The sequence below is a fragment of the Microcaecilia unicolor genome, chromosome 7, assembly GCF_901765095.1.
Source record: "Microcaecilia unicolor chromosome 7, aMicUni1.1, whole genome shotgun sequence".
Classification (NCBI taxonomy): Eukaryota; Metazoa; Chordata; class Amphibia; order Gymnophiona; family Siphonopidae; genus Microcaecilia; species Microcaecilia unicolor.
This window is the reverse complement of record NC_044037.1, coordinates 299,226-316,254: the sequence shown is the minus strand read 5'-3', so window position 1 is coordinate 316,254 and position 17,029 is coordinate 299,226. Positions and strand designations below refer to the sequence as shown.

The 17,029-nt window shown below is 45.8% G+C and overlaps 1 protein-coding gene across 4 annotated transcripts in view; it reads right to left on the bottom strand.

Annotated features, from left to right (window-relative positions):
* The window catches only part of OGT (O-linked N-acetylglucosamine (GlcNAc) transferase), a 257,459-nt gene that overhangs the window by 224,971 nt on the left and 15,459 nt on the right, over window positions 1-17,029 (bottom strand). For 2 of the 4 annotated variants that reach the window (XM_030208828.1, XM_030208829.1), the window contains exons 4-6: window positions 10,292-10,360; window positions 7,329-7,445; window positions 6,958-7,037 (exon numbers count right to left, since the gene is read on the bottom strand). In XM_030208828.1, the coding sequence (XP_030064688.1) occupies window positions 6,958-7,037; window positions 7,329-7,445; window positions 10,292-10,360 (266 nt within the window). Of the gene's footprint in view, window positions 1-6,957; window positions 7,038-7,328; window positions 7,446-8,301; window positions 8,376-8,642; window positions 10,263-10,291; window positions 10,361-17,029 lie in introns of those variants that run through there. The other 2 variants (XM_030208830.1, XM_030208831.1) reach the window with 2 other exon arrangements.

Genomic DNA, 17,029 nt, shown 5'->3' with positions numbered 1-17,029 from the left:
GTGTACAACTACGATCCTGCTGAAAATCAGGTCAAAAACCTCTGTTCTTTTTTTTATTTTTATTTTTTAAAGCTGTCAGGAAAGCAGAGGTATTGAAGACTCCGGAGGCTCAAATGAGTGGGAAAGGCAGGGAAAGGGTGAACCTATATGCCTGCATCCACTGTTGGTGGGAAAGGACAGGGAAAGCAAGGCAATATGTCCACATCCACAGAGGTATGGGTAAGGCAGGGAAAGGGCTAACCTATGTGCCTTTAAAGTGAAGCTGCTATAGCCTCCAACACCCTGGTTAACAACTGGCAAGCCAGGAACCACCTCCCGGCAGATTTTTCTGGAGCTCGAACAAGCTGCAGCCACCCTGCTGGGGAGATAGAGAATACTGAAGAGGCAGTGGAGCTAGCTGGCCAAGAGGGCACTGTGAAAGTTTGAGTGCTATCTCCCCTGCTGGTTGATGGACATAACCCATACGTAATGGCTTCATCTGCTTGATGACAAGGAAGTGGATGTTTAAGACAATCTTAATAAAGGTGTACAGACTTTTCTTCCAGGAATTTATCCAAAAATACTTTTTTTAAAAGCTTGTCACACTAACTGCTTTTACCATATTCTGTGGCATCAAATTCCTTGGGTTAATTACATGTTGAGTGGAAAAAAATTTTATTTCATTTGTTATAAATGTATTAACTCCTTTGCAATTCCCCTAGTCCTTGTATTTTTGGAAAAATTACACAAGTGATTCACGTCTGTTGCCATTCCACTTATTTTATAGACCTCCAACATAATCTCTCATCAGCTATTCTCTAAGCTGAAGAGCTACAGCCTCTTTAGCCTTTCCTGATAGGAAAGTTACTCCATCCCCTTTATCATTTTACTCAACCCTCTCTGTACCTTTTCTAATTCAGCTACATCTTCTTCGAAATACATGACCAGAACTCCAAACAATATTTAAAGGTGTGGTTGCACCATGGAGCGATACAAAGGCATTATAAATATTCTCTGTTGTGTTTTCCACTCCTTTCCTAATATTCTATTTGTGTTCCTGATCACCCATGCACCCTGAACAGTCTTCGGGGGGAGGGAGGCGAGGGAGAAAAATAAGTACTATTAACTAGTTTCCACTGTGTACAATCCTTTTCCTATAGTTTTAAACAACCTTTTTCTAGAGGTACATACTATTCCCACTGTTTTAAACAAACTTTTTTCTAGAGGTACAAACTTAACAGCCAAAGAACATTAAAAAGGATAATAGAAAGGCTCAAATTTTATTCTAAAAGACAGTTATTTTCTGTTCTTTGGCTGATAGAGAGGTAGCACAGCTACTGACCTGAATTAGGTGTTAATTAAAATGTGAGGAAGTAGAATATTTGCAAAAATTACTAAGGGCAACCTGATTACTGATTTAGCTTTAACTTTTTGCCACAGCCTACAACATTAAAAGATAGCTTCTAGAAGGCACAGAAAGACCTAGTCTCCAAGATCTTCTGCCCAGGAGGGAAAGGTTAGGACAGCTGTTGTAGTCGGTGATTCGATTATTAGGAATATAGATAGCTGGGTGGCTGGTGGACTTGAGGATCACCTTGTCACTTGTCTGCCTGGTGCAAAGGTGGCGAACCTCACACGTCACCTAGACAGGATCTTAGATAGTGGAGGGAGGAGCCGGCTGTCTTGGTGAGACAAAGTCAATGTGGATTTAGTCAGGGGAAATCTTGCCTCACCAATCTACTACACTTCTTTGAAGGGGTGAACAAACGTGGATAAAGATGATCCGGTTGATGTTGTGTATCTGGATTTTCAGAAGGCATCTGACAAAGTACCTCATGAAAGACTCCAGAGGAAATTGGAGAGTCATGGGATAGGAGGTACTATCCTACTGTGGATTAAAAACTGGTTAAATGGTCAGTATTCTTAATGGAGAAGGGTAGTTACTGGGGTTCCCCAGGGGTCTGTGCTGGGTCCACTGCTTTTTAACATAATGTATAAATGACCTAGAGATGGGAGTAACTAGTGAGGTAATTAAATTTGGTGACGACACAACGTTATTCAACGTTGTTAAATCACGGGAGGATTGTGAAAAATTACAAGAAGACCTTACAAGGCTGGATGACTGGGCATCTAAATGGCAGATGACGTTTAATGTGAGCAAGTGCAAAGTGATGCATTTGGGAAAGAGGAACCCGAATTACAGCAACGTCATGCAAGGTTCCACATTAGATCCGTTTCTTGGTCAGTGACTCCTAGGTGTCATCGTTGATACGTTGAAACCTTCTGTTTAGTGTGCTGCGGCGGCTAAGAAAGCAAATAGAATGTTTGGTATTAGGAAAGGAATGGAAAACAAAAATGAGGACATTATAATGCTTTTGTATCACTCCATGGCATGACCGCACCTCAAATATTGTGTTCAATTCTGATCACCGCAGCTCAAAAAAAGATATAGTGGTATTAGAAAAAGTGTAGAGAAGGACAATGAAAGTTATAAAGGGAATGGGACGACTTCCCAATGAGGAAAGTCTAAAGCGGCTAGGGCTCTTCAGTTTGCAGAAAAGACAGCTGAGGGGAGATATGACAGAGGTCTATAAAATAATGAGTGGAGTGGAATGGGTAGACGTGAAGCGTCTGTTTATGCTTTTCAAAAATACTAGGATTAGGGGGCATGCGATGAAGTTACAAAGTGGTAAATTTAAAACGAATCGTAGAAAATATTTCTTCACTCAACGTGTAATTGAACTCTGGAATTTGTTGCCAGAGAATGTGTTAAAGGCAGTTAGCATAGCACAGTTTTAATAAAAGGTTTGGCCGGCTTCCAAAAGGAGAAGTCCACAGACCATTATTAAATTGGACTTGGGGAAAATCCACTATTTCTGGGATAAGCAGCATAACATGTTTTGTACTTTTTGGGGATCTTGTCAGGTATTTGTGACCTGCATTGGTCACTGTTGGAAACAGGATGGTGGGCTTGATGGACCTTTGGTCTGTCCCGGTATGTCAATACTTACATACTAAATATTTGAACGCCTGTATCATATCACCCCTGTTTCTCCTTTCCTCCAGGGTATACATGTTCAGGTCAGTAAGTCTTTCCTTGTACATCTTATAAAATTCAATCACCATACCATTTTTGTAGCTTCTCTTTGAACGGCTTCACATCTTTTTATATCCTTAGCGACATACGACCTCCAAAACTGAACACAATACTCCAGGTGGGGCCTGACCATCGACTTGTACAGGGGCATCAACACCTCCTTTCTTCTGCTGGTTACACCCCTCTCTATATAGCCTAGCATCTTTCTGGCTACAGCCATCGTCTTGTCATACTGTTTCGTTGCCTTCAGCTCCTCAGATACTATCACCCCAACAGCCCTCTCCTATGGATTTCTACTCCCTAAGTGCATCACTTTGCACTGAATTTTAATTGTCAAACATTAGACCATTTTTCTAGCTTCTGCAGATCCTTTTTTATGTTTTCCACTCCCTCCTAGGTGTCTACTCCGTTACAAAGCTTGGTATCATGCGCAAAAAGGTAAACTTTACCTTCTAACCCTTCGGCAACGTCACTCACAAATATACTGAACAGAATCGGCCTCAGCACCGACCCTCGAGGCACTCCACTCACTTTTACTACTACAAATCATTTCTATAGCGCTACCAGTCGTACGCAGCACTTCACAATTGAACATGAAAAAGAGACAGTCCCTGCTCAAGAGAGCTTACAATCTAAATCAGGACAGACAGGACAAATAAGGGACAAGGGTAGGACCAACAGACACATAGGGATAAGGGGCTATTGAAGAGAAAGATAAGATAAAGGTTACGAACAAGTGAAAAAGTTAGGAGTCAAACGCAGCATTAAACAGGTGGGCCTTAAGCACGGATTTGAAGGCGGGCAGAGATGGAGCTTGACATAGCGGCTCAGGAAGTCTATTCCAGGCATAGAGTGCGGCAAGATAAAAGGAACGGAGTCTGGAGTTAGCAGTAGAGGAGAAGGGTGTAGTTAGGAGAGATTTACCTAGTGAACGGAGTTTCCCTCCTCAGAGTGAATTCCATTAACCACTACCCTCTGAAGTCTGTCCGTCAACCAGTTCACCACATTGGGTCCTATCTTCAGCCTGTCAAGTTTATTCAAGAGCCTCCTGTGTGGATCCGTGTCAAAGGCTTTGCTGAAATCCCAAGTATATTACATCTATCACACATCCTTGATTCAATTTTCTGGTCACCCAGTCAAAGAATTCAATGAGATTTGTTTGGCATGATTTACCTTTGGTTAAACCATGTTGTCTTGGATCTTAGAACTTATTGGATTCCAGGAAATTAACTATCCTTTCCATCAACATCGCTTCCATTACTTTTCCAATAGCCGAAGTGAGGCTTACCGGCCTGTAGTTTCCAGCTTCTTCTCCGTCACCACTTTTGTGAAGAGGGACCTCATCTGCTCTTCTCCAATCCCAAGGAACCTCCCATCTCCAAAGACTTATTAAACATATCTTTAAGAGGACCCACCAGAACCTCTCTGAGCTCCCTCAATATCCTGGGATGGATACCGTCCGGTCCCATGGCTTTGTCCACCTTTAGATTTTCAAGTTGTACATAAACACTCTCTTCCGTAAACGGTGCTATATCCACTCCATTCTCGTATGTACTTTTGCCAGTCAATCATGGTCCTTCTCCAGGATTTTCTTCCTGAAAACAGAAGTACTTGTCTAGTACACTTGCTTTTTCATCATCAATTTCCACATAGTGGATCGCAGCATCTTTCAGTCTCACAATACCATTTTTAGACTTCCTCCTTTCACTAATAAACCTAAAGAAATTTTTGTCATTCCCCCCCCCTTTACATTTCTAGCCATTTGTTCTTCCACTTCGCCAGAGGTATCTCTCTCTCTCGGCTTCTTTCAGTTTCATTCGGTATTCCTCTCTGTGTTACTCTTCTTGAGTTTTTCTGTATGTCATAAATGCCAACTCTTCAGCCTTTATTTTCTCAGCTGCTTGCTTGGAGAACCGTATCAGTTTCCTTTTTCTCTTGCTTTTATTTACTCTCCTTATATAAAGGTTTGTAGCTATATTTACAGCTCCTTTCATCCTGGGCCACTGCCCTTCTACTTCTCATATGTCCTCCCAAGCCCATCAGCTCCTTCCTCAGGTATTCTCCCATTTTACTAAATTCAGCATGCTAGAAGTCCAGGACTTCGAGTGGCTGCCCTCTATGTCAGCTGTTATATCAAACCAAACTGTTTGATGGTCACTGCTGCCCAGGTGGGTGCCCACTCGGACATTTGACACACCTTCCCCATTTGTGAGCACCAGATCCGGCGTCACTCCCTCCCTCGTGGGTTCCATCACCATTTGTCTGAGCAGAGCACTTTGAAAAACATCCACAATCTCTCTACTTCTTTCCAATTCCACATATGGAACTTTCCAATCCACAGCACCTCTCTTTACTTTCCCAGCTTTTGGATATCTGTAACCAAATCTTTATCTAGTCTCTCCGATTGTGTCAGAGGTCTGTAGACAACACCCATGTGGATAAAGGTTACATCATCTTTTTAAGATGATCCATATCGCTTCATTCTTTCCCCAGGCCCCTGTCATTTCAGTCGCTGTGATATCATTTCTCACATAGAGCCACTACTCCACCTTTACAACCATCTCTATCCTTCTTAAATAGAATATAACCTGGTATGTTTGCATACCATTCATGGGAATCATAGAGCCATGTCTCCATGATTGCAACAATGTCTAAGTCTAAGTCTGACTCTAACATCAGAGTTTGCAGAACATGAACTTTGTTGCTTACATTGCAAGCATTTGTGGTCATCGCTTTCCATCTATATTTCAGTGGCATTTTTGTCTTCTGTTTACACCATCCTGGAGAGGCCCTTCTCCTCCTGCAGCTGGGTCCAAAATGGTAGTGTTACCCACCAAAACTAGATTCCCCTTCGGTATCAGGTTCGCTGTTCCAGCTGGCCCCCCAATCCCCTCTGTGCCACACGCTACCTCTACAACCTCACAACCACCCACTGACTTACTGCGCTGTCCTGAAAAGATCCTGCCTTATGTGTGGCAAACTCCTTTCACCAGTGCCCCAGAACAGCCACAGCCTGCACATTAGCGACTGTGCTACCCCTGAGCTGCTGTGCAATCGCAGTTCTCCTCACTGGCTGAAATTGGCTCGAGTGTGTTACTATTTATTGAGTGAAAAAATATTCCCTCCTGTTTGTTTTAAGAGTATTTCCATGTAACGTCCTCGAATGTCCCCTGGTCTTTGTACTTTTGAAATGAGTAAAAAATTTGAGAGTGGGAGACTCACCCAGAGGCAGTTGGGACCCTGTCAGTGAGAGAAGGGTGCTAGTGTAGAGCACAAGCAGCAGGTGGAGGTGGACCTGAGCTGTGCTGGGAATAGACCCTCTAAGTGGCCGCAGATTTAGCCCCAGGTAGGTGGCTAGATGTTTCGTCACAGCAGAAGTACACATTACTTATTTTCTACTAATTGGGTTTCTGCCAGGTACTTGTGACCTGGCTTGGCCACTGTTGAAAACAGTATACTGGCAAGATGGACCATTGGTCTGACCCAGTAGGTTTATTCTTATGTAGCTATAAATGCTTTACTGGCTGCATTTCTGATTTCTAACACATAGCAAGTAGAAATGGGATAGCATAGAGCAGTGTGGAGTGCAATTGTAATCTACTCTGAGTGTACTTAATTATTTCTATTTCACTTCCAACTTTCTTCTACGTGTCATTTTTTGTTCACCTTACTGTATATGTATTTACTGATCTTATAATGTGCTTTCAGCTTATATGATAGAAAACCAAATTAATAAAGAAAAAAGTATTCCTAAAACTCAGACTTAAATATTATAGTTTTGATTACATTCTAAGCCAAGGTAAACCCTTTTATTAATAGGCCAACACTGCTTGGAGTTGAGGCAGAGTAGACTACAATAAAGACCCAAATGATCTACTTACCTATCAAAAATGCGTGCCTCCTTCAGCACATTTCCCAGATTGATATAGGCATCCAGGAAATTAGGGTCCAGAGTGACAGCCTGAAAGCAGCGAAAAACACTCATCACAAACATGTATTTACTAAGAGGCTGAAAATATACAGTTCTTGTAATTTGCATGTTTGGCCTAACTTCCAGAGTATATTAACTACTACTTTCTTGCAATCGGATGGACACAATTGTTTAATACACAAACATGAGAGAACAAAGGGAAGACAGTTCTTATAAATTTAGCTCTGTTCTTTCCAAGTCAGAAATAATTTTCTTAAGAGGCAAGCCTCTCTACCCATCACTTTCACAAGCAACATTTTCAAAAGCCTTTAAAAGTTTTACCTTCTCAAAATGATGAATTGCAAGCCATATCTCGCCTTGTGCATTAAACACACAACCCAGGTTACTCCAGGCTACTGCAAAATTAGGTTGCGTTTCAATCGCTTTCAGGTAACAAGCCTTAGAACAGATAAAGAAAAAAGGATGCAGAGGGTGGGGGAAGGAAGAAGAGAGAAGGAAAGGAGAATTTTAAAAGCAAGAGAGGAATGAAAAGATATGTTTAAAAAATGTCAGTATTCATTCTCTGACCAGCCAAAAGTGAGCCTGCAGCATAGGCTCGCTTGCGCTACAACTAATGCGCTGCAACAGCCGACGGATCCTATGCCTGCGCAAACCAAAACCCAAATGCAAGCTGCCATTTTTCAGTTATATTAACCTCTTCAAAAGAGCTATGAACTTTACGTGAAGAAAGGAAAAAATTAGCTGGCAGTAAACATAACTGCTGTTTTTTCAGCCATTTTAAATTCTTCACCCGCTTCTTACACACACATCACATAGGGAGACTCAAGACAGAGCACCACTTTATCATTGTATAATGTATAAAGATTCAAAGAAGCCATGACACTCCCAATTGTGTCAAAAGATAAAACTTAATAGGGGCAGACAATACAGCCCGACTGTGGTCCCTTCCATTCAGGCCACAAAACAGATTTCCCATATTCCCTTTCATAAACTTTAATTCACTAAGGAGCCCGACAACCTCAAATGACAGGACATGAAGGTCAAGGTCCCTGTAATGCAAGCGCAGAAAGCGCAGGCGCCTCTTGCCAGAGTACAGCGCAACGCTATCGCTGTGCAACGCAGCGCTACCAAATAATGTAAATGGCCAACCAGATCAATTAACCCCAGTAGACAGGCAGCTAGAACAAAAAAATTCTGCAGAAATATAAACCCTCAGTACCACATGCCAATTTCATATACAAAAAGGCCAGTCAATTAGAAGTTAATCAGCCAGTTGACCGTTCACAAATGTCACCTCAGTGCAATGCGCATTCCCGCCGCGCAGCCTCTGCGCTACTGCAGGCTCACAGCGCATCAGAAGAGCAAACGCTGCAATCCAAACAAAGAAGAAAAAGGAAAAAAAATGAACCACCAGAAGAGTTAGAAGCTTTTACTAGTAAACTATCTCTGGGTTTTTTTCCAACTAGCTAAATTTACTTTACTGAACTTTTTGAAAGAATTGTGGCTAAAGGTATAAGACCTTCTCTTGTGTTACTAGCTTGTAAATAAAATAATTTAAGCTGCTTCTGAAGCCACAAGACAGAAGATTCAGGTATGGAGCAAATGGTTTTGTTGTGGCAGTTACAAACCGGTTACCATATTTCTCATGTGACTTTTCGGTGCGTTCCTTGCTGGAAGAGGAGGAGGTGCATGTCTGCCCTAGATCCAGGCCTCGAGCTCCCTTCAGCGAGGCACCTTACGCATGGAATAGCAGGTTTCACCCACCTGAAACCTTCTAAATACAATATCAATGGTGAAAGACCAAAAACAAGAGAGAAAACAAGATTAGTAAAAAAGTTCTCAACAAAGCAAATGAATTTTTTTGGATATGATCTACAACACACATCGGAATGAGGACGGTCGCAAGGTATGTCATGCAGAAGAATGAGACGTTTGGATATGTAGAAGGGGATAACTGGAAGAAAGGCTTTAAAATTTACATAACAGTATAATTCAATTTACTGCAGACTGAAAGGATTTGGCTGACTGATCATTTTAAATGCACTGATTACAAAAGAAATCAAATCAGGGAAAAGTTCTTGTTCAATAAAATCCTCAGAAGATACAATATTGGTTCAAAATAGGTGCCTCCAGAGCTCTGTAATAAAGAAGTCAACAACCTAAGCAGGCGCAATGTCTTATCTTATGCCGTTCACACTGAAGCTTTAGTGAAGTGCAATTAATGTTAGCTGTCCGCTTAAAGAAATGACAATGAGATCCAGCATAAATGATACTCAAGATTGCAAAAACTCATGACCAACTGTAAAATCTTTAGATTTCAGAAACCCAGAACTACAAAAAAAGGGAGAACCCTCCCCCCACCCCCAAAAAAACCCATAACCCCTCCCAATAAGCTGGTTGGTAATGAAAATCACTCTCCCAAATGTTGCTGCAGCAAACGGACAGCTACCCTGCGCTTACACTCCACAAACCAGCATGCGCGTGGGGCTTAGAGTGACAGAGAGGCATTTCAGGAAAGTCCTCGGCATTTACCACTCCTCACCCCGGCAGCGCAGACGCATAAGGTGGCTTGTAACAAGTCAGTTTAATTTTTCAAATCAAGATTTACATGAGCAAAAAACTGCAAGTGTTAATATTTTAGATCATTTCAAATTTTAATGGTTTTTAAAATGGAAACTGCTAAAAGCCACCTTTCATTTCAGCAATTTTCTTTCAATCAGTCCATTTTTTCAAAACAAACCAGCCTCATCCTTCTATTCACTTGTGTGTGGAAGGAGAAGGCAGAAAAGGAGGAGATGTGATGATATCGTTTCTGACTTGGGTATAATTTACCAGCCTTTCTTCCACCATGACAGTGTCTGAAGATGAAGGCAAGATGCTGATATTAGAGGGCAGCAACTGGATCAAATTATTCATTCATCTGAGCTTAAAGATCATAAAGGGCTTCAAAAGGCCTCACATATGGGAGGTCAGAGCCAAAGTTCTAGTACTATGCTCAACCAAGCAGCCAAGCAAACATCAGAATTTTATATATTGGTAGATGAGCACAATAATGAAAGACCATCCCAATCATCAGATAGTCTAAAACAGCACAGTGCCTTACAAAGTACTGTGTTTCAAACAGAGGTGGTGAATTTATAAACCATGCGCTTGGCACTTCTGTTTTCTTTAGAATGTCTCCGACTGTAGACTGTGATGCTGACAAATCAAACCAACTTTGAAGACTGTGCAAAGGTTGTGTCTGGAAAACCTTAAGACTTAATTATAACCCACTGAACACGTACCTTTGCTTCTTCTAAGCGACCCAGGGCTTTGAGCAGGTTACCCAGGTCACTTCGGACACAGTACAAGTCCTGTAAATATGAGAAAAAAAATTTCACTAGCCAGATGGTACAAACCCATGTTCTCAACCCTATGAGAAAAGAGACAAAACAACTGTACAGTGAATAATTTCACTTCAAAATATAGGACATCCACTTTATCACAACTATGAACAAAAACCAAAAAGGATGCCAATAGTACATAAGGATTTAATGGAAGAGCTACCATAATGGGTGACATTAAACATCCATCAAGCCCAGTATCTTGTTTCCAGTAGGGGCCAATCCGCATCATAAGTTCCTGGCAGAATTCCAAATAAAAAGACATATTCCATACTGCTTTTCCCGATGTCTACTTTAACAGATTGACGACTTTTCCCTCAAACCAGTCCAAACCATTTTTAAAGCTAATTATAACAACTGGTGGTCCAGGCCTTCATTTTTTTTTTTTTTTTTAATGTACAAGTCAGCGGCCAGTAACTTTAGCCTGCCCCTCCTCCCGTTCAGGTCATTTCCACTGAAGACAAAGCAGGTGGTGGAGGTTGGGTAGAGAGATCTCCTCAAATGTCTACAGCTGTTCCTTTCAGGCCTGATTTACTGAAGATGTTTAGTCATCTCAAGTCCAATTAAAAAAAAAAAAAAACAGTTTAATATATTAGGCCCTCTATACACAGCTGCAGGCCACTGGCAGAAATACAGCCCCCCTATCTGTTCAGTCTGTCTCCCCCCCCCCCCCCCCCACTCCATTTATCCCTCTCTTCCAAATAATTTTTCCTCCCCTATCTCACCATCTTCCTCCTTCATCAAGGTGAAATTAGACCTTACCTGCTAATTTTCTTTCCTCTAGACCCTCCAGACAGGTCAAGACGCTTGGGTTATGCTTGCCTACCAGCAGAGGGAGACTGAGAACACTAACTTCAAACTATGTACATATAACCTGTGCATAGCCATCTGTCGTCAGTATACACTTAGCAAAGCAGAAACCAAAAACCTGAAAACGAGAAAAAAAAAAAACCCTGTACCTGGAAAACCAATAGTCAAACACCAACAGTGTGCCTCCACAGACGGAACATCAAAACGTCCCGCTCTGTACTGTCTTAGAGTCAAAGAAATTCTCTCCGACCACACTAAACTTGAAAGAATAGTCATAGCAGAACACGGCTCAAAATCACTTCTGATAATACACAGGGCGGGCTCTTGACCGGTCTGGAGGGTCTAGAGGAAAGAAAATTAGCAGGTAAGGCCTAATTTCACTTTCCTCCTCAACCCTCCGGACCAGTCAAGACGCTTGTGAAGTACCAAAGCAGTAGAAACTTAAGGGTGGGACCCTCGAAAAGGAGAAGACAACACAGCCGCTCCAAACCAAGCATCCTCTTTTGCCTGATCAAGTCTGTAATGCTTCACAAAGGAATGGATGGATGACCACGCCGCTGCCTTACAAATATCCTGCGGAGGAATAAAACTACTTTCCGCCCAAGAAGCAGCTACCCCCCCCCCCCCCCGAGTAGAATGAGCCTTAAGTAACGAGGGCACGGCACGGCGCTTCAACAAGTAAGCCGAAGCAATAGTCTCCTTCAACCACCTAGCCAGAGTAGCCTTGGAAGCTGCTGCCCCTTTTTTTGGACCTCCAAACAACACGAACAAACTACCCGATGCTCGAAAATCCTGCGTTCTGCGCAAATAAGACCGTAAAATGCGCCGTACATCCAATTTAGCCAGCCGACGTTGCGTAAGATCCCCAGCGCGATCACCCAACACAGACAATGAAATCACCTGGTTGACATGAAAAGCAGACACCACCTTAGGTACAAAAGAAGGAACTGTCCATAAAGTCACTTTCTCCTTAGCAAACGACAGAAAAGGCTCCCTGCAAGACAGAGCCTGAAGCTCTGAAATCCTATGCACCGAAGAAATGGCCACCAGAAAAACTGCCTTCAAAGTAAGATCCTTACATGTAATGGCTGCCAAGGGTTCAAACGGAGGTGCCACCAGAGCCTCCAGGACCAAATTTAAATCCCAAGGTGGAACCATCGGACGACGAGGCGGCCTAATCAACTTCACTGCCTTCAGGAACCACCCCACATCAGGAGAAGCCGCCAAGGAAACTCCCCGAATCTTACCTCTAAAACAAGACAAGGCAGACACCTGCACTTTCAGGGAAGAGAGCGACAGCCCCCTCTCCAAGCCATCCTGCAGAAAATCCAAAACTTCCACCACCGAAGCACGCAAAGGGACATAGTCCCGCTCTTGACACCAATTCTTGAAGGTGCGCCACACCCGCACATACGCCAAAGAAGTAGACCTCTTGCGAGACCTCAACATCGTATCAATCACCCTGGGCCTTTCAAGAGCCAAGCCGTAAGCAAGAACGGAGAGGGATCTGCCATCTCGATCGGCCCCTGAACCAGTCGCACCCGAGGCCCCAAGGGAATCGGATCCTGCACCAGCAACCGCATCAGATCTCTGTACCACGGACGATGAGGCCAATTGGGTGCTATCAGAACCACTAACCCCGAGTGACGACCGATCCGCTGCACTACGCGGCCCACCAGCGGCCACGACGGAAACACGTAGAGCAACTGCTGAGTTGGCCACAGAAGCACCAACGCGTCGAAGACCTCGGCTCGAGCATCCCTTCGACGACTGAAGAACCGAGAGACCTGCGCATTGTCGGCCGACGCCATAAGATCCAACACTGGCCGACCCCACTGCAACACTATCCGCTTGAACACGGAGGGATGGAGAGCCCACTCTCCGGGATCCAACGTGTGCCTGCTCAGATAATCCGCGCTCACGTTGTCCACCCTTGCCACGTGTCCCGCCGATAGACTCTGCAGATGAACTTCTGCCCATGACAGCAACTCCGTCGCCTGTACAGCTAACCCAGGACTCTTCGTTCCACCCTGTCGGTTTACATAAGCGACGGCCGTGGCATTGTCTGAAAGAACCCTGACTGCCTTGCTGTCTAGAAGACTCTGAAAGGCCCGAAGAGCCAACCGAATAGCTCTCGTCTCCAGGCGATTGATGGACCAACTCGCCTCCTCCAACGTCCTTGGGCCACCTGACCCAGACAATGTGCCCCCCATCCTGACTCGCATCCGTGGTCAGCACCACCCAATCTGGAGTGTCCAGCAGCATGCCCTTCGCTAGATTCGGAGAGTGGAGCCAACAGCGAAGACTGCACCGAGCCACCTCCGGCAGCGAGAGCCTCTCCTCCAAACTCTGAAACTGAGGAGACCAGCGAGACAACGCTACCTGCAAAGGTCTCATGTGGGCCCTGGTCCAGGGCACCACCTCTATAGATGTCGCCATCAGACCCAGCACCTGAAGATACTCCCGCGCCGACGGCACCCTCTGAGCTTGGAACTGCTGAATCTGAGACTGTAGCTTGGAAATGCGAGGAGCTGTCAAAAACACACGGCCTCTCTTCGGGTCAAAACGGACTCCCAAATACTCTAGGGACTGCGACGGAACGAGGTGACTCTTGGCCAGATTGACAACCCATCCGAGAGACTGCAGAAAGGACACCACCCGGCCGATGACCTCCTCGCTCTCTGACTTTGATTTGGCCCGAATCAACCAGTCGTCTAGGTACGGATGGACCAAAATGCCCTGCAAACGCAGCGCAGCCGCCACCACTACCATGACCTTGGAAAAAGTGCGAGGCGCTGTTGCCAGGCCGAATGGAAGAGCACAAAACTGAAAATGTCTCTCCAACACCACAAAGCGAATAAAACGCTGGTGTGCCTCTAGGATGGGAATGTGCAAGTAAGCCTCCGTCAGATCTAAAGACGTCAAACTCTCCTTCCTGAACCGCTACAATGACCGAGCGTAACGTCTCCATTCGAAAGGAAGGAAGCCGCATTGACCTTCTTGAGGTCCAAAATGGGCCGAAAGGAATCCTCCTTTTTGGGGACTACGAAGTAAATGGAATAACAACCCGTTCCGTGCTCTCTTGGAGGAACCGGAACTACTGCTTCTAAATCGACCAGACGCGACAGAGTCTCTCGCACTGCTCTCGCCTTGCGCCTGGAATGACAAGGAGACACGAGAAAGAAATCGGGCAGAGGACCGTCGAACTCTAACGCGTAGCCGTCTCGCACAATCTGTAGCACCCACTGATCTGACGTGACCTGGACCCACCTCTGGTAAAATAAGCGCAAACGAGCCCCCACGCGAACCAGAAGTTGGGTCCTCAAACCATCATTGCGAAAGACGGGACGCACCGGTCGTTCCAGAAGAGGAACCTCGCCCTCCACGGCGACCACCTAGAAAGGACTGAGTTCTCTGGAAAAAACGGCCCCTAGTCCCACCAGAGGACCTGCCAGGTCGATATCGCCGAGCTTCCTGAAACTGGCCGCGCACCGCGGACCCCCTTGCAGCCTTAGGACGAAGCTCCGGAAGACGAGGAACCTTAGCATCACCAAGACCCCTCACCAACTTATCCAACTCTTCCCCAAAAAGCAAAGAACCTTTAAACGGAAGCGAACACAGCTTTGCCTTAGAAGCAGAATCAGCCACCCAGCCCCGCAACCACAGGGCCCGACAAGCAGCCACCGCCAGGGTCATGTTCTTAGCCAAAGCCCGTAAGAAATCGTACAGTGCATCAGCCATGAAGGATGATCCCATCTCCAACTTTGCCAAATCTTGAACTAAAGAAGCCCTATCAGCCGGCGGGCTATCCAGCAGCCACTCAGCCCAGCGGAAACATGCCTGGGCCACCAGACCTCCACAAACCGACGCCTGCAGCGCCAAGGCAGACAAATCAAAACTCCGCTTGAGAAACGTCTCCAATTTCCTGTCCTGCGGGTCCCGCAGCGCGGCCCCCCCATCCACAGGAATAGCCGTAGCCTTAGTGACAACCGTCACCACGGCATCCACGGTTGGAGGCCGGAGGGAATCTCTATCCTCCTGCGGAAGCGGGTACAGCTTAGCCATGGCTCGAGCCACTTTACACTGATCTTCTGACGAACGCCAAACCTGGGTAATCATTTCTCTCAGATCCGTGTTCATAGGGAAAGTACGAGATACCTGCCGAATCCCCTTAACCAATGGATCCTGCATCCCGGCTGCCACCGGAGCTGATGCCTCAAACTTGAGAGTCGACGACACCTGCTCAATAAGTTCCGCCAACTCATCCCAGTGAAAAATGCGGACCACCGAAGGGTCCTCCCCAGGCACAGCAAGCTCCTTATCATAACCAGCCAACGTCACCTGATCCTCCTCCAGGGGACTAAAATCGCCCTCTGACTCCGGAGGGGAAAAACTTTCCAAGTCCTCAGACCACTCCACACGTGGTCTCTTAACACTATCCCCCCAACCCTCAAAGACTCGGGGGCTCCGCTCGCGTCGGCTCCGCCTGCCAGGCCTGGAATAAACTCCAAATAAAATCCGGCGGGAAACCCATCCGACCAGGCACGTCCCCCCCAGCAAAACCCGAGAACGGACTGCCTATAGGTCCTCCGACCAACTCCGGGCCTTGCGGTGCTGAGCGGGAACCGCCGCCACGCTGCTAGACTGAGGCTCTGCCGGCTCTGGAGGGCCAGACGCGGGTACCTCCGCCGCTAACACCGGCAGAGCGGAGGTAGAACACTTCGGTTCACCACAAAAACGGCAGGAATCGCCAACTGCGTCAACCCCCCGGCGCGAACAAGATCTGCATCGTAGCGGCTTTCCTGACATCACGCGCCTAAACGAACAGCTGACAGCCCGAAACTCACTCACCCGTAGCCTGCAAAAGCAGCGCCCCAAAAACGCTAAACAGCTCCGGAACCCCAGAGTGCAGCTCACTCAGCTCTCAACACCGTCTGGGCCTTCGATCTCAGGGAGACTTAGATTCTTTTTTTTTTTTTTTTCCAAACTTTATTGCAGCCTGAAATTGAGCCCTGCTGCTGCTAAAACTACACGGCACTCAAGGCTGCAGCACAGAACTGCAGCCGAGGCACAAAGCTGCCCAAACGGGAGAGCCAGTTAGGGGGAAGGACCCGGCCACCCGGGTGACACCCCAAAGGGGACAATGGCAGGCCCCACCGGACCCACCAACCCCCAGCACACTAAAGTCTTCCAGGCACAGGGATAAGAGCTAAAAACAGACCAAAAAAAATAAGCTCCTAAATAATCTCTGAATCCTACCCGACCGGACAAGCTGCACAGGTTGCCTGTCTACCCTCTGCTGAGACTGAGAAAATACTGACGACAGATGGCTAGGCACAGGTTATATGTACATAGTTTGAAGTTAGTGTTCTCAGTCTCCCTCTGCTGGTAGGCGAGCATAACCCAAGCGTCTTGACCGGTCTGGAGGGTTGAGGAGGAAACTAGCATTATAATTCAGGAAGAGAGTCAGCCCTCACCAACCCCCACCTAGCTATGTTCTGCTTCTCAGCTAGCTAGAAAGCCAACGACCCCCCTCCCCCACCGACCTCCTTGCCTTTGACTTCGTCTTAACCTACATCATTGCCACTGGTCTGCAAGTCTGAGTCGACAGTACAGGAATTCATGCACTGATATTGTGAGATATAAGACCCTGAGATCCTTGCACAGGAGATCCTGAACTGCATAGCTCAAATCTGCAAAGAGGCACACAATGCAGCTCCTGTATTGGTAGTGGCCAGCAGCAGGGGGTGGGGGGGGAGGAAAAAACAGATGCTTTAGTTAGGATGAATGTGGAAATTGGATCAAAGGGGGACCAAATTGAGAAATTAA